Genomic DNA, 20,637 nt, shown 5'->3' on the forward strand with positions numbered 1-20,637 from the left:
TTTTAATACAGCTTCTCTTCTGTAATTTAAACAGGGTGTTTCAGAAATCTGGAGTTTAAAGGTGGTGGGTAAAATGTGTCTGTTTCTCTCCCACCACGCCTTGATGGAATTGTGAATGATTTAAATAGTTACAGGCTATTCAGGACTGTATTTCCCCTCTCCCCAAAGAGGTTTATCCTTGTTGTCTCAATTCTTCTTGGCGTTACAGACTTTTAATTACCATGACCCAAGTTAATTTATTGTTTTTGCTGAATTGTTGTATTTTTATTATTTTCATGTAAATCTCTTATTGACAATAATCTAATCTAGTCTCTTCACACAAAGCAGCTGGTGCATTTCAGCTTTTTGTGTGAATTGTTTGAACAATGTCTTCCCCATAGTTAAATATTTTTCAGGTTAAAACATCATTATTGTTAATTACTATACCTTTAATTAGAATAGTGAACAGTTCCTTTTCTACTCCACAACCTAATGATCTCATTGGTAGATGCAGGTACTGCTTTGAGGGAGGAGATGGTTACATGGGCACCCCTTGTGAAGTCCTTACCACGCTTAGCGCTGAATAACTGCACACATCTCTTACCACCTTGTACACTGTCTAGTGGATCATATAACATACATTTCCATTAACTGCAGAATATGGCTGAAATACTTTCATTCTTAATTTTTTTTTAACCAGTCTCTATATTAGACATGCAGAAAAAATCTGATCTATTACAGTACTGCATGTTTAAATTTACTCTTTGAAGTAGATGAAACTTTGTGCCTTTCACACTAGTTTTTGGTTCTACGTGTGACAATGTCCTTTTTTCCCCCCTAAAGGTGGACAACTGAAGTGATCCAGGGAAGTTATTCTGCCACTTACCAGCTTTTGTAAGTTATTAGCCATGTACATGTACACCTAGTACAAAAACATCCAGGTTAATTGATACATCAATTACAAGTTAATGGAGAGTGGAAATGGGTTAGCAGTTTTGGCGACCTTGGTACTTGTGCAGTTGTGTCTAGTCTAATAAATAACCCTCCAGTAATTCTGCTACAAATAAAGGTTAAAGGATAACCTTACTGACACGACAGTGATTTGTGGGTATTTATTGAGTTATCTTACATATTTTTTTACATGACATACAGAGCACGTTTCTTCATGGAAGAATTAAATGACATTTATTGGCACACCCCTAGATCTAAATGGAGCATGAAGACGACGCTGACATCCTCATTCTGCAGACAGTAACAGAGCGACCTAATAGCAAGCAGGTTTCAGAAGTGACAACTCATGTCTCTCTAATTAAACACACTGGCTAGTCAAAACATTCTGAAAATGGAGCAATGGAGGAATATATAGAGCAATACCCAGAGGGTAAGCAAGGGCAGCAGCACAGTGTTAAGGTTCTCCCTTGACTCGCTTGTCAAGGAAGCAGTTCTCTGCTTGCTGTTTTCAAACATCTCCATGTCAGCGTAGATCACACTCAATACAGTGAATGAGCACAGCTTCATCAAGTGCTTCCCTGACATGGAGTACAGGGACAACCTAGCGTTTTTTTTTTTTTTTTTTTAACACAGTGTTCACTCTTTGGTTCGCCTGGCCCGGGTCCCCTCACATGTTTCCGTGTCCCATCCTGCAGCAGTTCTGTTGCTTAATGCCCTCTACAGTAGTGACCTGTATGGGCCAGGCAGTCTCAGTCTTTGCTCAAACTACTTTTGTTCTCTTTGAACCCGATGAATGCTATAAAAAAAAAAAAAAATTTAAAAAGGGTTACATGTTAGTTCCAACAAAGGGGTTCGCATTTGCTAGAGTCTACAGAAAAATAAAAACAGTAAAAAAAGAGAGGATGTCCTTACCGTTCCCCTCCGGTAAAAATGAGGGGCCAGTTCCACCAGCCAAGAGGACTCTATTGCAGACACGTCCCGCAGGAAGTGCCTGGATGTCTGCACCACCTCGTTGTACACTACCCTGCAGAGGAAATTGGAAATCCTGTCATCCCTGACAACCAGAGCCACGCTTTCCGGCTGCGAGTAGATTTACATTTTCATCTATAGATAGTATAATACAGCCACCTGTCAAGTTCGAATGTGTACATGCTTACTACAACTATAGATTAAAATGAATCGAGATAGCCACTAAATCCACACATTATTATTTTTCTTTGTTGTTACTTATTTGAATTTGTATATTCCATACTGCCTACTGAATGAGAAGCGCTGCTCATGCAGTGTCAGTTTTCCCTAGCATTGTGCGATTTTGGCACAATCTGCAATTGTGTTAATCGGGCAGTTTGGTTTACCAACAGCACATGCTTACAAACATCTGTAACATGTAAGCCCTTATACCGAGTACAGCATTTGGGTGGGGGTGTGACAAAGGTCTTGCAGCCTACCATTTAGGTGGCTTCTCAGCGTAGAGCACAGAGGTGGGATGAATATGCAGCTCATGGTCATCTCGAAGCGTCCTGGAAGACAAGAGAGTATTTTTACTACAGATACAAATATACCAAACACAGGCCTCACGTGAAACTTAAATACATGTATTTAAAAAAAAAAATTATATATGCGCAATGAAGTAATAAAGGGCATTCTCGCTCGTACCTGTACGCCCCTGAATGGTGAAGCCTGGCCGCGTTGGCAAAGAACCCCGAGACGATGCAGCGCAGAATAACCTCCGGGTCACCTGAGAATCAGACACCACAGCACATTACAACCAACTTTTACTTGGCTGCAAGGTTTAATAAGTTTAAACAGCCAGAGAGGGCATTCCCAAGTAAACCAGGAACTCTAGCAACCACCTTTCCAAAATTAAAAAAAAAAAATTGAAAAAAAGAAGTACTTAGAAGGGAATTTAAATGTCCGTTCTTCACCAGAAACATTTTCAATGCAATGGCTCATTTAAACATACGGTTGGCAAAATTACCTAAAGCTAGATTATTATCTAGAGAGATACCCCAGGGATGTCAGACTCCTGTTGCATAGCTGTTTGAGCCATTCCTGGTTTTACTACAAGTTTAATAAGACACATTATTTATTTATACATTTTACTTATATACATTGTGGCTAATCAAGCTCACAGTAAAACCTGGAATGAGTGAAACTGCTATACAAAAGGAGTCTTATTTCTGTCCCCGCACCCCAAAAGGCTGAAATATATGGTTATATTTATTATAGAGAAATTAATGCTCAAAAATGGGTGAAACACTACAGTGCAGTGGACTTGCCTTCGCTGGACTTCTTGGGGACTCTGAACTTGATCAGCAGTCTCCAGAGCTGCTCCCTCACAGCTGCAGCTCTCTGCAGCCCTTTGTAGTTGAGGAAGTGTTCCTGGCACCACTGCGAGCTCCTGTGATTCTGCCCAAGAGAAAACAGGGCACACAAGCATATCATGTTTGTGCACTTGAAACTATGCAGTTATGTAGGGATTTTGCCCATTCTCTTGAGACAACATTAAAAATCCCTAGCACTAACTTGTAAAACAGCCGTAGTGTGAACCTGCCCGTCCCCATTTAAAACAAGATAATAAGATGCTGTGTGTGTGTCAGTGGGTCAGCCTTGAACAAGATCTTCAGTTTAAAAATGTGGTTCTTACCTTAACGAAGGCTTCATAAACATTCAGCATGGTCAGATGGTCCCCTTCTGCCACGGCAAACTTCCTGTGCTTCCTGGCCTGTGAAACAGGATAAGGAAAGCGCTGAAACATTGGAATAAATTCCAACAGAAACACCTGATAATTGGAAGAACTAAGAAACTCCTTCAAAATAACATAGTGTCTATGCCAACAGACAGTTGTACAAATACTGTATGTTAAGCTATTATATTAAGTGCATTGCCTGGCCACTGTGACCCAAGTTTTTGATCTTCATCTGCACTGTTAATATGACGCGTGTGCAAGGAGCAGACTGAAAGGAAACCTGTGTAGAAATCGCTTCACTTACAGCTGCCTTCTTCTGGCTGGGAGGAGAGACGAACACGTTCTGGATCTGCATCATGGCTGCGATGGTCACAATCTCTTCAGAGCAGCCGAAACTCCCTGCAATACAACATTCAAACAGCCGTCCAATGACGTTTATTACAGTGCACAAAGTGCAAAACTCAATCCACGAAACAACACCGTCATGCACAGAACTGAAAGCGGAGTATCAAATCCACATTTTTAGTACACTCAGTCCGCATGCTAAATAACTGGCTGAAATCGGAGAGCTTACATTGATACAAGTGTTTCCTTACTCACCCGATTCCAGTAACATCTTCGCAAACATGGGAATGAGGGGGAATTCAGCCATCCGCATTCCCAGTGGCTCAGTCAGTCGGCCTTGCTCATCCAACCCTGCAGCACAAAACAGGTACCAAATCATCACCATGGTGAAAGCTACTACTGCATTGATTCTGGCTTAAATAGACTGGTTAAAAAATATATCTAAAGTGTGCAGCTATAAAAGCTCTACCGTAGTCTCTTGTTCTCTGTGGCTTCCTATTTTGACCTTGTTGAGAATGTGAGGTATTGCTGGAAATCACAGTAAAGCAGATGCATGCTTAAAAACCTGATGAATAAGGGAACTGCAATGTCTGATCAATGGGTGTTTTTTGGGGTTTTTTTTTTTCAGTGTTCTGTTTTAGAACACACTGATGGCAGTATTGGCCAACAGTGGGAATCCAGAAAGACAATTCATGTTCCACCATGCCGTAGGTGCTACAGTATGTGTGTGATGAGCAGAACAAAGCAGGAAATGCTGTGGAGAAGCCCCACCTATCCAAACAGCTGTTTAGAATATTGTTTCTCACAGTGTTCTCACCTCCAAGTGCAAGGAGCAGTTCCAGAGCCTGTACCATGGACTGGGCAGGGGGAGGCTGTAAAAAAAAAAAAAAAAAAAAAAAAAGGGGGGAAGCGTTATGAGGTCATTTCATAAACAGGGTTAACATCTGCTTCATGATCCAGTCGCTTAATAGTGGAGGAAATACACTGATTCATTATGCCAAAGGTGAGGGAAAGTGACTTACAGACAGGAAGCTGAACCTCAGAACGTTGTCTATCCCCAGGGCTTTCAGCTGCAGGATCACGGGGGCCAAGTTAGTGCGCTGCATCTCGGGGACTGTCGACAGGGGTAACTTTTCAAAGTCTTCTTCTACAAGGAGAAAAAAAACAGCAGCAGCACTTTTACAGGGCAGCACATGCACAAAAAAACACTGAATTCGTGCCTGAAAGGTATTCCAAAGGTTAGAAATGAGTTGCTGGAGATTCTGATTTAACGAAGTGTAAACTAACACCCCCTCTAAAAGCGTTATCATTCATATATATTATTCTGATGATATTCGTAATATGAACCCAGTGGCCACATAACAAAATCACACTTTCAGAGAATCAAAGCGTGGCTTTCAGAGGCGGGGGACGGGAGAAAGGGGACGTCCCCCCCGTGCAAGAGATATGAAATGAAACAATGTCCGTTTTATGAATTAAAACCCCTGTACCTGTGTACAGCCGGTAACACTTCCCGGCCCGGTTTCTGCCGCCTCTTCCTGCTCTCTGACTGGCCGATGCCTGGGAGACAGGAGCCACTACCAGGGACTCGATGGCTGTTTTGGGATTGTAGGCCCTCAGCTTCACAAACCCGCAGTCAATGACGAACACCACGCCGTTTATAGTGATGGAGGTCTCTGCAATGTTGGTGGCAACAACCACCTGAAACACACAGGAGAAGATGACTCAGTTCAAATACAACATTTTTATTTGTATCTTTTAATAAAAGAGGACAGGCAATTCACCTTGCGCACAGTATGGGGCACCCTCTCGAAAACCTTCATCTGCTCAGAGTAGGGCAGGCCGGCGTACATGGGAAGAGCTCGTAGGTGCTTCTTCATCCCCGAGCGGGACAGGGCCCGGGACTGCTCTACCAGCATGGACACCACTGTCTCCACCTCCTCCTGCAAACACAACACAGCTTCACTCCTCTCACACATGGAAGCTATAATTTCAGCACAGGTCTGACAGGGAAAGCCACTCCTGGGTAGTATCTTGTACCTGCCCAGTGAGGAATGCCAGGACGTCCCCATCTCCTTCAGACTCGTGGATCTTCATCACCGTCTCCACTGTGGCCTTCACATAGTCAGGAACTGGGCTGGATTGGCAAACAGTAAAATCAAGCTGCACACTGGGCCCTCTTCACAACGCTTGCGAGCACAATCTGAAACTCCAGCTAGTGACACTCAGGAACAGTTTCATGAATATTAAAATGACTCTCACTCGTCCACACACATAAACAAAAGAAAATGTTTTAATAGCTAAAGGGTAACAGTCTGAGCCATTCCAGCTTTGTTTAGGCACAGCCTGCACCTTTTGAACAAGTAACTGTGGCAAAGTGCCCGCCCCTGTGTGTATTTTCTGTTGTGTGTTAACGTTGGTATATAGTCATTGGTACATGGGATATAAACAGGTCTGTGTAACACGAGTGTTTAAAATGTATATTTGTATTTATGCACAAGGATTGCACAGCACTTGCAAGTAAAAAGTAATAATATGTGAGCACGGGGAATTGCACTTTATTAATTCATGTGCAGTTGTACCGCGACTCCAATTGAATGATTGATTAGCAGTCGAGTCTCGGTACAGCTGCATAAAAGCAGCAAGTTTTCACTCACTCGGGGTTGTGTGTTCGGTGAGTGGAGAACGGGTGTGGAGAGGATAGAATTTAACACTAAACAAAGTAAATATATAACCGTTGTTTTGACTCGCCGTGTTTCTGTTAGTCCACTGTTTAAGTGTTAGTCCATTTTGTTTGTCTATTTATTTTGGCGTCAAGGGCCGTGTCTTGTTTTTTGTACAACTGTTTTATTTTCTAATAATAAAACCGTGCAGCAGTGCATTCCATTCATCATTTCATCTCGCAGTGCTGTGTGTTTCTTCTGGTCTGACTTCCCCACTACAGCTGTCACAAGTACGCATACAATTAGTCCCTTCAGATCTGTGTACTTGTATGTGTTGTCTGTAGTCCATTTTGTAGTCCATTTTGTTTGTCTTTTTGTTTTGGCTACCAGTGCCGTGTCCTGTGTGTTTGTTTGTTACAACCATTTATTTTCTGTCTGTCTGTGCACTATTAAATGCTGAGCGAGACCATTCGCTCAGCTCCACCAAACTCTGCCTCTCTCTGTCGTTTATTTCCTGGCTCTGGTCTGACGACACCCACTCCAGCCGTCTTTGTGACATGTGGTGTCAGAACCAGGATTACCAGCGCCCCCTAGACACAGACCAGAGCAGGAACCGCAAAAACTCATTTGGTGCCTTGCCTGTGGGGGAGTTCGGGCACCCAATGGTGCGCTGCCCCTACCAAGAGGGAGAGGAGGAACTGGCCCAGGAGATGAAGGTGAGGAGGAGGCAGAGAAGGGGAAAGGGGAAGAGGAAGGCAGAGCGTCCACTGCCCAAGTCTCCACCAGCAGAGGAAGAATGCCTGCTGGTTTCGCCTCCAGAGCCAGAGGGAGAGAAGCCATCTCCAGCGCCAGAGGGAGAGGAGCCGTTGCTGCCGTCTCCAGTGCCAGAGGGAGAGGTTCCACCGCTGTCTCCAGAGTACCAGTCCCCTGTAACAAGGGTAGACTACACGTTGCTCCCACCTCTGCCGCCACCAGACTACACGTCTCCGCCACCTCCACCGGCAGGAGCAGGGCAGCAGTAGCTGTCTCTGCCTCCGCCACCTCCACCACCAGGAGCAGAGCAGCAGGAGCTGCCTCTGCCTACTCTACCAGCAGAGGGTCACCGTCAACCAGCAGAGGGTGAATGTCTGCTGGGTCCCTTTCCACCAGCAGTATATGAATGCCTGCTGGTATCACTTCCCCACCATCACGAGGAGAGGAATAGGAGTTGCATCTCCCTGCACCAGAAGGACCAGGAATAGATGCTGGCATTCCTCAGCAGCCCTTTCATAGGCTGCTGAGAGAAGCACAGGGAAAAACCGCTCGGCCGCAGTGGCCAAGAAGAGGGCCAACTCCCGCACCCCAGCTTGTCCTGACTCCCTTCCTCGCTTCACCCAAGGATGCCTGCCTCGCTTCGCCCAAGGATGTCTGTCTGGCATTGCCTGGGGTTGCCAGCCGCTCCGCATCGCCTGGGGTTGCCAGCTGCTCCGCTTCGCCTGGGTTCGCTGGAACTGCGTGCAGTTGTACCGCGACTCCAATTGAATGATTGATTAGCAGTTGAGTCTCGGTACAGCTGCATAAAAGCAGCATGTTTTCACATACTCGGGGTTGTTCCTTACAACCGTTTATTTTCTGTCTGTCTGTTTGTGCACTATTAAATGCTGAGCGAGACCATTCGCTCAGCTCCACTAAACTCTGCCTCTCTCTGTCGTTTATTTCCTGGCCTGGTCTGACATCACCCACTCCGGCTGTCTTTGTGACAGTAACTTACAACGCTCACAGATCAAACTGCTCTACAATGGGAGTCATAAACACCTGATTTAAAAGTTTGCAGACAGGCCCCATTGTTTCCAAGTGACACTACTGATGCATGGTTTCATCCTTGTGTATTGCATTCTTTTCTATCACTTTATTTTGTCAGCTGACAAACAATACATACAGAATTACAATTACCCGAGTACACAGTTTAACAACCTTTCATTATCATTCAAGCAATGCGTGGTTCAGTGGTCAGAAACACCACCTATCAGTGTGCAGTCCGTGGCTTACCTTATTGTATAAAAGACATCCACAGGGAATGACCTCCCTTCCACTGTTAGAATCCCACAGGTATCCTTACTGGGGTTTCCAGACTCATTCAGGTTAAAGAAATCCCGAAATTGCTACAGGAAAAAAAAAAAAAAAAACATACACATGTTCTGAACTGGTAATTTTTGGTCATGTTTCACATATATTGCAATGCAGCGTGCGATAATGTTTTTTTGTTTTTGTTTTATAGGGATGGTTACAATTTCAGCTCAGATCATAGGAAAAGCGGACCTTTTTCTTCTGGAATGCTGAAGGGTTCATTCCAGTATGCCCGTGAAAAAAAAAAGAAACCTTTAAAAATTAGCCTGAAGGAACAGAAAGATTTCATTTCATTTCACTTGTTTGCATTACATCTGGCAGTGACTCAGAGGTACAGCTTGTTCAGACTTGGTTAGAAAACGTACAGTATAGCAGGCTGAGTCATTGAATATATGTGCGCTCTACAGGATGTTTGATTAAGCATTACAAATCAATAGTGCCACTTAAACCTCGTCTCTGGACCCCAGCTGACTTCTCAAACACACTGACAGATTTCCTAACTGAAAAACACATTCCTTGCCCTTTAAGATGACTGCTGCTTTGACCATTTTGATCAATTTAAGCCTGTACTTTCATCGAGACAGCATTCTAAAGTCAGAAAAAAAATAAATAAATACCTCAGCATCTAGAGTAGCTGACGCCACAATGAGTCGCAGATCTCCGCGTTTCTTCTGAATCTGATAAGAGAGGCATGAAAAACAAGGCCGGTGAATCCTTAGGGTACCTGTCACTTTAAAGCTCTATTTCTTCCAAAGAAAAGCAGAGTTTCTGTTAAGCGAGTACAAGAACTTCCCTCTACTCCACCAGCACAGACAGCATGTAAAGCTTGTATAAAAAGTGTGTGTCACCCAAATCAGACACAAGCCGTTTTTCCATAGAACCAATGCAAATTCTCAAGCACAGTGTAAACGGTTTATAAGTAGTGTTTTATTTAAAAAGGGCATCTTGTTGGTTTTGAAGAAGTGATAAAAAAAATAAAAAAAAGTTAATCTGGACCATGAAGTAGAAGGTGAACTGTGATAGAGGGGGCTAACCTTCTTGAGAAGTCCGACAGCGATGTCTGTGTAGAGGGTTCGTTCATGAGCCTCATCAAGCATCAGGACACTGTGGAGACATCAGATATAGAGCAGATATCATCACATTCACGTGTGTATTTACACTGGGCTCTGTCTCTTTGATAAAAGACTGGGTGAGACAGAGGAACACATAGCAGCCGCTGAACAGTTCTGTCACTAAGTGCGAGCGAGAAGAGGGTCTTATAATATAAGAGACAGGGTCAGCTGTACTGTACATATTACAAAACAAGGGACAACATGCCTGCTGTTCATTGACCACTGCAATGCAAACAAACTTTAGATAAACAGATGACTAATTAACAAAAAATAAATCATTTTATGGACCACATAAGTAGATTCTCTAAAAATCCATAATTTTTTTTTGGTAAAGGGTGGTGTATAAGTTGTACCCAGCACGGTCCATTTCCAGCTTTCATATTCACAATGAGTTTGCAGGAATGTTTTAAGTGTTTTTTTAATATAGTTATTCATGTCCAGGTACAGGTTTAACCAAACCTGACAGATATCATGCCTTCTAAATATATCATGCCTCTCATTTATGTTTTTCTGACGGGCATAAAAACAAGTAACAGTCAGCTTCGAAGGGTTATGAACAAGGGGAGTATATTTTAGAAGGATCAAACACGAAGGTTTTTGACAGTGTAGAAGGGAGTGATCGATTGCCAGTACCTGTATTTCTTTAATAAAGGATCCGCCATCATTTCTCTCACCAGCATTCCATCAGTCAGGAACTGAAACAAACAAGAAACTGACATAAACCTCCCACTGACATAAACTCTGACACTACCTTACATTTCCCATCAACCAAATAAGGCAGACTAAACTTAGAAAAAGGGGTGGATTTTTACTAATGTTTAAAAGGCCTGTTCTATAACCCATGCTGTTCACGTATTAACAGCACTAGTAACAATATTAATCATTGGACCCACCTTTTTTTCCACAAATAATTGGTTCTTTGGAATATACAGGTATTTCGTAGATCATGCTATAAAAAGATGCTTCCTGACACCTAATCAATTCTGGTGGTGGTGTTCAAATTTTTTAAAATGTGGCAGAAAGAAAATACTGATATAAAATTATCAAGAAATAATCCAGTTACCTGAACTGATATTACCTGCACCTGAAGGGCTTTCATGCTGGTTTTATAAAATTATTTATGTATTTATTTATTTTACTATTCAGTTAATAACTATGGCACTGGCGCAAAGACTTTGGAAACATGGTCCATTAGGTTTGTTTCTGTTCAACTTTAATATTTGTATTACCTTGATGCGTGTGGCATGGGCATCAGAACAATCATCAAACCGTATTGTGTATCCAACCTCATGGCCCAGCAATGCCCCTCTTTCCTCGGCCACACGGCCAGCCACCTGATCAGGGAGTGAATAAGAGGTTATGGGTCAAGCCCTGGTGGTCAAGGGAAACTCCTAAACATCCAAGAATACATCTACTGTGCGTTAGTAACCTCTAATGCGGTTTGTGTTTTTAGGCAATGGTATACCAGTAATTTATTTTAGAAGCTACAACCTACACTACATGTTCAGAACATCTTTAATTCCACAGTTTTTGACTAATTACAACAAAGACCTTGGTTTTAGATTTGTAAATTCACATTCAGGGAAGAAATGTTAAGAATTTGTCCTCAGGAAAGTTGTGGCTGGCACTAGCTGGTATGTATATATATATATATATATATATATACACACATACTGTAGTATACATTAATACAGCTCCAAACACGAAGCAGCACAGCTCCCCCTGCCCCCCCCCCACACACACACAAAGAAACTCACAGAGACTGCAGCCACCCTTCGTGGCTGGGTCACTCCCACCACTTTCCCCTCTGCAGCCCATCCAGCCTCCAGGAGATACTGAGAACCAGAGAGCAATCAAGATGTTATTTCTGTACGGCACAGTGTGTGGATTCTCCCACAGTCAAGATGTGGTGCACTTCTGAAACCCATGATTTTGCAACACAACTACATTTGCCTTTACAATTCATTATTGGTACAGTACAATGAATCACCCATCAGCAAAGGAGTGTTTAAAAAAAAAAAAAAAAAAAAAAAAAAAATACATCTTTATCTAGTTGATCATTTTAATTTAAAAGACGGAGAGTCTAAGGTTACCATGCATGCCAAACACCAGTCCTAAAATCCTAATATTACACATTTGAAATTATTATACTGTTCCACAATTGATGTAAACGGTGGTAGATCTAAAAGCTGCCATAGTGTATATCATTAAAATAGAACTCTTGCTGGCAATTTACACACAGTAATATACTAAATAAAACAGCACTGTTTGGCGTTTAGATTTTTACAACCTTGGTCCACACAAGTCTCAGTTTTAATTATCTAAAATGTATAAGTATTTCACCAGTTCCTGATTAAACCAATTGAATAGATCCTGTGCTCTTATTTAAAATACATTTTTGTATTCCTGTTTTTGCTCAAACATAACTTGCCCTTAGAAAAAAAATATTTACCTGAGGAATCTGAGTGCTTTTCCCACATCCTGTTTCTCCAACGATCACCACAGTTTGATAGTTTTCCAACAGGTACAGGATGTAATTTCTGTGCTGGAAACCAGAAATATAAACCCAAGAATTATTACCTGACATTCAAGTATCTGTGTAATTTCTGTTATTAAAAAACAAAAACATCTTGTAGGGGCTCCCGAGTGGCGCATCCAGCAAAGGCGCTCCACGCGGATGTGCCCTATATCCTGGGGATTGCAGGTTCGAGTCCATCACAGCCGACTGTGACCGGGAGCTCCTATGGCCGATCGCTGCCCGGGTAGGGAAGGCTTAGGTCGGCAGGGGAATCCACGGCTCACAGCGCATCAGCAGCCCCTGTGGCCGATAGGGCGCCTGCTGGTCTGCAGTGGAGCCTCCAGATCTGTGTTGTCCTCCGGCACTATAAGTCTATTGATCTCGCTGTGGACCCTCAATGTGTAAAATACCTGATTCGGTGGGGGGGGGGGGGGGGGGGGTGGTTGTGAGCAATGAGCCGAGGATACAGACAATAATTGGACATACCAAATTGGGGAGAAAAAAAACTCGGGTAAAAAATTAGCGACGACTAAATTAATTAATAAACTTCACCTGGTCCACAGGCAATTCATTATAAAAGTATGATTTCTCTAAAGGATAGTATAATATATTCTGTACTGTGATTCACTCATTCTTTGTAGCGATCAGCTCCCCAAGTAAAAACATTGCATGGTTACAGGGATCACAAGAAGACTCTACAGGCTTTACTAGATACACTTAAGAGAATGGGCCTTATGGTGTTTCTAAAGCTGGGGTGCAACTAATTAGTCTCAACCCATGCAAATCATGAAAAGGCTCAAATTGCTAAGCAGGAAACTGAGCATTTTTTTTTTCAAAGATTGTGTCAACCGTAGTTCCCCTGGACTATGCGTCTTTCGCCCCTTTGGCGGATACCTTGAACACGGGAAGCTTCTGCCTCTGTTTCTCGATGGACAGTGAGGCATAAGGGTTGTAGACTATAGAGCCGCCGACCTCTGCAGTCCCCTCGCGTTCCTCACTGAGACCGAGACCTGGACCTTCCGTTCCTGGGAAATTGCATTTTAAAAAATCGTTCTCCCTTTTTTTAAACTACAATAAACTATTCATAGACAATAATAGTAGAGAGAAAGACGGTAAACATATCTAACATTACCATGTCTGTTTTCTTTTCAGGTAGTAAATAAAAACAAACAAATACGGCAATTAAATTTAATCTGGTGAAGATGCATTTTACTGGCCATGGAAGCAGCTGCTGTCTCTAAACACTGCAGATTATTATGCAAGTATCTCCCGTCAGTGTTTACTGCAACATCAGCGGTTTGTTTTATGTAATTATACTGGTCGAAGAAGGTCAAAAGCAATGTATTGTATTGATGCACTACGCTGTTTTCATTTCACAGTAAACGGATAAGATTCAAGCACAGACAAGTCCCCAGTATCAAAAATGAATCGCTATTATGGTTCATGTTTTGCAAAAACAAGATGACAGCGCTGGCCAAACAAAATGTAAGACAACCCGTAACATTTCACTGTGTATACAAACACGGGCATTAAAATTAAGAGGCGATGTTCAAAAATGGAAAAAAAAAATACACAAATAAGACAATTATCCGATGCACTGATCATTTACAGACTCTCGTAATTCACTTAACTGGCTTACCAGGTTTCCAGAACTTCATTGTGGACCAGGGCGCCGCCATTTTCGGTCGAAGGTTGAGTCACACAAACTTTATTTAAAATCAGTAATGCAGTGGAGGGACTTTTTATTTTCGTAGCACGGCATGGTAAACCTTTTGAACGTGTAATGCTCAGTTTCTGATATCGACTGTTCTATTACCGATATCAGGTATGTTTTCTTGATATAAAAAGTAACAAGAAAGTAGAACTGTCGGTGTACATAATCTGACGATTGTATACGTTAAAACGGCTTGTCTTTGACAGTTGTGTCCTGACTGAAGTGCGAGAAAACAAACAAACATGGCAGGGTAGCCAGGCTGTCGCGACCCAGTAGCTCAGTAAACGACTTAAGTTAAGACTTTGGAAACAAACTAATTAAAAAACGGATCACATAGCTTTTTAGTTGTACTGAAATTATTTTACATGAAACAACTGAGCAGATATTTTCAACAAGGGTGTTTAAGCAAGATGCTAAAGTCTAAATAACTCACAGTAAAACTTGGAAGGGCTCGAACCAGGGTACAATGGGTGTTATTACCGTCCATGGACATTTCAATTATATATATATATAAACATAAACAGTCTAGATCAGCCAGTGTCTTTACAACAGTGCCAGCACTATCTTGTGAATTGCCACGTTAGAACACGCTTCCTTTTCTTGCAATAATAATAATAAAATAACAATAATAAAATGAACAGTAATACAGAATATTAATTAAGATAGACCCTTGTATGTAGAATACATGCAACCAATAAATTTGAGCCTAAAATGGCAAGTCCATAATGTACTGTGACTATACTGTAGTCTATAACAGTGTGTGTGTTATATATACAGTGGCTTGCAAAAGTATTCAGACCCCTGACCAATTCTCTCATATTACTGAATTACAAATGTACATTGAACTTTCGTTCTGTTCGATATTTTATTTTAAAACACTTAAACTCAAAATCAATTATGGTAAGGTGACATTGGTTTTATGTTGGTAAATATTTTAAAGAAAAATAAAAAACTGAAATATCTTGCTTGCATAAGTATTCAACCCCCACACATTAATATTTGGTAGAGCCACCTTTCGCTGCAATAACAGCTTTAAGTCTTTTGGGGTAAGTATGTACCAGCTTTACCAGAGTAATTTTGGCCCATTCTTCTTGGCAGATTTGCTCCAGGTTGTTCAGGTTGGTTGGACGACTCTTGTGGACCGCAATTTTCAAATAGTGCCACATATTCTCAATGGGATTGAGATCAGGACTTTGACTGGGCCACTATAGGACATTCACCTTTTTGTTGTCGAGTCACTCCAATGTTGCTTTGGCCTTGTGCTTGGGATCATTGTCCTGCTGAATGGTGAATTTCATCCCAAGCTTCAGTTTTTTAGCGGACTGAAGCAGATTCTCTTGCAGTATTTTCCTGTATTTTGCTCCAGCCATTCTTCCTTCAATTGTAACAAGATGCCCCGTCCCTGCTGATGAGAAGCATCCCCACAGCATGATGCTGCCACCATACTTCACTGTAGGGATGGTGTGTCTTGAGGCATAAGCAGTGTTAGGTTTGCGCCACACATAGCGCTTTGAGTTTTGGCCAAACAGCTCTATCTTGGTCTCATCTGATCACAAAACCTTTTCCCACATCGCAGCTGGGTCACTCTCATGCTTTCTGGCAAACTCCAGACGTGCTTTCAGGTGGTACTTTTTGAGTAACGGCTTCTTTCTTGCCACCCTCCCATAGAGGCCAGTGTTATGCAGAGCTCTTGATATGGTTGACTGGTGCACCATTACTCCAGTCCCAGCCACTGAACTCTGTAGCTCCTTCAAAGTGATTGTTGGCCTCTCTGTTGCTTCTCTCACAAGTCTCCTTCTTGTTTGAGCAGAAAATGTGACAACAACTTTAATGGTTCACAGGTGGAGACCAATGGTAAGGTAACTGTGTCCATGTTTGGGCAATTTCTTTCATCCGTGCAAACTGGGAGCTTTCACAGCACAGGGGTTGAATACTTATGCAAGCAAGATATTTCAGCTTTTTATTTTTCTTAAAAATATTTCCCAACATAAAACCAATGTCACCTTAGAAGAACTGATTCTGAGTTTCAGTGTTTAAAAATAAAATATCAAACAGAACAAAATTTCAATGTACCATTTGTAATTCAGTAATAGGAGAGAATTGGTCAGGGGTCTGAATACTTTTGCAAGCCACTGTGTGTGTGTATATATATATATATATATATATATATATATATATATATATATATATATATATATATATATAAGTCAGATGTTTACTTACAATGTGATTTTGGGGTTTGGAAGGAGCTGAGGTTAATATACCCAAACTTGAGTTAATATCCAAACTCTCTCAGCTGACACGCAAGGAGCAAACAATTTCGTTTTTTTAAAATTATTATTTATTTATTTTGTTTAAATTATTGCTACAGATAAAGTGACAAGTCGTTAACTATAACAACAAGTAGAATTGCACAATACAGAATGAAAATTCCAGGTATTTTGGAATAAGACTGACACATACCCCAGCCACACAATATGAATATAGTTAGAAGCACAGGAAAGACAATTCATGTTTAAAATAGACTAGTGTTTACTTTCAAGTACTGAAGCTTTTCAAAAATCTCAACCAAACAAAAACAACATCTATTACAAGTGTTAGATCAACGTATACCAGACCTGCAGTTCACAGTAACTCAGAATATGTTTTGGTTCTACAGTGGCAGTCCAAGACAAAAGTGGCGTTTACATGCACAAGTCATGGCCGTTTTACACAAGACATCTTTGCCGTACTTTACAGGAAATGTGTCGCTATATAGTTGTAATTTAGAGAAAAAAATACATAAATAAAAAAATCGGCCGTACCAATGCAGATTACTCAATTCATTAGCTACCTGTTTGTCTGGTTACCTTTCCAATACACACATACAATTATATAAAATACAATTTCTACCAAGTACAACTTTTACTACTTAGAATTTATAATATGTATGTTTGATCCAAAAGTTAAAATTTCATTAACACTAGAACCGTCTTTTACAATACACAGGTTTTCATTTTAAATATAAACTTACAATATTCGAATTTTTTGTCATCTGTTGTCATCTCTACTAGACCTGGCAGCCATCAGTTGCTAATTTTGTAAAAGGAATTCACCAGTAGGAGAGATTTCATCTTGAAGCTAGCCACAACGCCTCAGCTGAAACACTTCAATCAGAAAACTGCAAAGCAGAAGGCTGCAGCAGCTCAACCGGGATTCTGTGCTGCGAGGGATTCATACGCAAGAGATATGTTACTTTCATTTTAGATTAAAAACTACTTTTGTTTTTACAGTTTTGTATGTACATAAACCTGTTTACACACTAGTTTCTTTTGAAATATTTATTGTATTATTTATTTATTTATTTTTAAAGTAGTGCTTTGTATGTGCTAAGTTAGAAAATAACCAGTTTTCTCTTTAATTGTTCATTTAAATACACCGTTTCGGCTATGCAGATGTTTGATATCACGTGCTTGAATAAAACGTTTGAGTTGTATCAGTGTCTTTCATTTTAATAGTGATGATGTTTAAAATTTATCGTGATAATGACTGCCGTCGGCGGCTGTAGGTACGAGTAGAACCGAGGCGGTTCTAGTGTTAAAGTAGTCCAGAAATATACATTTTGTGTGTGTGTGTGTGTTGGAGCCTCGGTGTGTGTTTTGTATAGCCTTTCTTCTGGAGATTAGGTGTGATTAAATCAGAAGAACTGGATTTTGACTGCTGAAATCTCATGAGCCACAAGCACGATTCCTGCTCTGGTTTCCATGGGTTTTTAGGGGTATTTTTTATCGTGAGAAAGCGATTGACCCTGCAGTTCAAGTCGCACTGCCAAAAGGACGTCATTTTGCTGTTTCACGATGTATTCGCGAGACAACACTGTGCATGTGAACCAAGCCATTGACAGACATGTCCTTCCCTTTGGTTTTACTGGGAGTCCCAGGGCAGTGATCACTGCTTAGCTCTGCATCACTGAAGTAAAATATTCACCCCAAATTACTGCTAAATTTTACTTTTGTTTACTCAAGGGAAAAAAAAAACAAAAAAAAAATTACCAAGAATAAAAGGCAAGGCACATACAATTCTATATACATTCTTTACATAAATTCAGTGTAATGCTAGTTCTACCACTTCACCCTAACCAAGACTTTGTCATGGCAAATGACGAGAGGTTTGTATTGGGTACCTACTGTCCGACATTCCTCTTTAGCTGGTCGCTTTATACCTAATTTAAATGGCGGTTGTTCAGGTTGAATAGCAAAATGTAAAAGGACAGTAAATAAAGTCCCTTTCCATGATAGTTCATCAGTAACTTTAAAACACAAGTCTATTAGATGTGCAATACTTGTACCATTATTGATGACTTATGAATGAACTTTGAAAAGGCATTCAGACCAGTTCATTGGTAGTGCTCCAATCCCAACATAGTAAAAGCTGTCTATTTAAAAGGAGCTACCTGGGTAGGAAATACCAGACTTATCTTAACTAATGTATTCTTCTTCTTGTTTCAGTCATTACATTGTGGGGACTTTACAAATACAGTTTAAAGCTCCTGTTGAGACTCAGTAGAGCTCTCAGAATCATGTCTGACCTCCAAGTACATCTGGTTCACCAGAGTGTAACTGCTGTATCTGAAATACATGGCACAAAGTGACTATAAAAACAAGAAAAATATTATTTTGGGTGTGATATTTCATACGCATTCCCAGTTGCTCTTCAAATGTCATGTTTTTACTTGAGTCTATTTGGAACGGTCCGAGACGGCATTAGCACGGCACCTCGAAATTTCAAAGCATGGGGGTTGTGCTCCTGTAACTTCCTGTGGTTGAAGTTGTTAGGGTTAAAGGTCAGGCAGACTAGCTCCCGGCGATGGGAGAGAAGAGAGACCATGTGGTCGAGCTTGGCACGGATGATGGAGTAGTGGTACTGGCACTCTTTGCTCAGCTTCTGGAAGCAGACCCTTAGAGAGTCATCGGGAGACTGGGAGGAGTCCGGGTTTTTTGGAGGAGAGAATTTCAAGGCATTGGTCGTGTGAGGAGGAGAAGCTTGAGGGGACAGTTGCCACAGAGCTCTCCTGGCTGTTGGTTTGAGTGGATGAGGCTGTAGAAGACGTCACTGATGACTGAGTGTACTCCTTACAGAGAACATCAGTTTGGGCATCACAATCCACGGTCAGGACATTGGTTTGGGTGAAAGCATGACATGTTGTAATGGGTTCCTCGACAGCCTTCTCTGTTTGAGTACACCCAGGCGCCCCAACAGCAGCCTCTGTCGGAGTGCCGGCAGTGTCAGCTGGATGGCCCCCCTCCACAGGATCGGGCTCCTGTAGCCAGTGACTCCCGTTATGGTCCACAATATCTATAAAATGAAAAAGTTTATTCAGCACATGCCTACTGTATCTAGGAAAGGCTGCCACTCTCTTGCATCAGTGGTGGCATTTTGGCTTTGCTCAATCAGATCTTGCAGCTATTTGTCCAAACTTCAATCTAAACTTTGCCCTAAACTTCATTCTTGGCGGTCATACTGGCACAGAAGTGAAGGGATTCTTACTTGCAGTTCGTCGAGTCGCACGCTGAGGCTCTTGCACATCTGTAGGAAGGAGGGGAGGCAGGATTGGTCCAGCAGGATGTAGACTGGGACACTGCACTTTGTACAGGCCTCCTGGAGATCCTTAAAGATGTCCAGGTCTGTCAAAGAGTCCGTTACCAAGGCAATGACCTGCAACATGTAGCCAGGGAGTTGAAATACAGCACCTTACAGGTAGAGGGCTTGACAAGTCTACCCATGTGTGTAATAATTGATTGGCAGTGGCCACAGAAAGGTTTTGTCCAACCCGACAGGAACAGCTCTATTGAAATGTGTATCATGCATGCACAAACTTATGAATGAATAATACTAGTTGGTACCTACTTGCAAATTAATATATCTGGCTAACCTACAGCCACTGTTATGCAGTTGCACACAAATGAATATATTTCGCTGTGTCAGGAATCAAGTTTAGCCACAATTCAAGAGTTTTGTACCATTTTGTATTTTATTTTTAAAAATGCAAATCAAGAATCAAGTCAACAACTCTTACTCTAAAGTGCAAACAAAGACATGTTGGGACATCCCCCCCCCCCCCCCCCCCCCCCCCCCCCCCCCCCAAAAAAAAGCAACATTCCTAGCATAGCAGTATCTTATGCCAAATGTTGCCTGATAATAATCTGTCCCAAAAAGACAAAAAACTTAAACTGATGCTTTTCTCAAACTCTTTATTCCAAGTGCAATCCCTCTATAAGGTTTGTTTTTTGGTTCATTGGACTTGCTGCATGCAATCTGCATTGAGAAATAATTGTATAGGCACTCTACCATGTAGTACTTGCAGATAAGTCTTGCAGGGTATTTACTATTTCTTTTTAGCATTTCTATACATGTTATAGTTGAGTTTTTACATCTGTTTTGGTGGTGGAATGGAACCCCTTTGCCAGGGTAGTATTTTTAAATGACTTTCCATTAATTGCAGTGTTCTGGGGAATAAAAACTAAAAATGATGTTTAGTCCTGATGACAATGGGTGCCCCAACACCAATGCGCTGGAGACAA

General features: G+C 41.5%; 1 protein-coding gene across 1 annotated transcript; it reads right to left on the reverse strand.

Annotated features, from left to right (window-relative positions):
* Positions 1-1,233: 1,233 nt before the first annotated feature.
* LOC121319326 (probable ATP-dependent RNA helicase DHX35) lies at positions 1,234-14,296 on the reverse strand. Its single transcript, XM_041256642.1, has 22 exons — positions 14,003-14,296; positions 13,258-13,388; positions 12,298-12,390; positions 11,603-11,680; positions 11,075-11,179; positions 10,479-10,540; positions 9,768-9,837; positions 9,351-9,410; positions 8,656-8,768; positions 6,005-6,101; positions 5,749-5,907; positions 5,455-5,665; positions 4,987-5,111; positions 4,782-4,836; positions 4,220-4,315; positions 3,924-4,018; positions 3,578-3,655; positions 3,210-3,339; positions 2,587-2,668; positions 2,379-2,450; positions 1,843-1,954; positions 1,234-1,726 (listed from the first exon to the last, which is right to left on the reverse strand). The coding sequence occupies exons 1-22, from the start codon at positions 14,040-14,042 to the stop codon at positions 1,691-1,693; spliced, it is 2,100 nt and encodes a 699-aa protein (XP_041112576.1). The 5' UTR covers positions 14,043-14,296; the 3' UTR covers positions 1,234-1,690.
* Positions 14,297-20,637: the final 6,341 nt, after the last annotated feature.

This window comes from Polyodon spathula, chromosome 8, assembly GCF_017654505.1.
Source record: "Polyodon spathula isolate WHYD16114869_AA chromosome 8, ASM1765450v1, whole genome shotgun sequence".
Classification (NCBI taxonomy): domain Eukaryota; kingdom Metazoa; phylum Chordata; class Actinopteri; order Acipenseriformes; family Polyodontidae; genus Polyodon; species Polyodon spathula.

Bases quoted from the DNA above. Each gene is read 5' to 3' on its own strand.
- LOC121319326 (XM_041256642.1), bottom strand. From the start codon at position 14,042: ATGGCGGCGCCCTGGTCCACAATGAAGTTCTGGAAACCTG. The intron at 5,908-6,004 runs GTACAAGATACT...TTGTGTTTGCAG, and splicing joins TGGCATTCCTCACTGGGCAG to GAGGAGGTGGAGACAGTGGT. The intron at 4,837-4,986 runs GTAAGTCACTTT...TTTTTTTTACAG, and splicing joins TGAGGTTCAGCTTCCTGTCT to CCTCCCCCTGCCCAGTCCAT.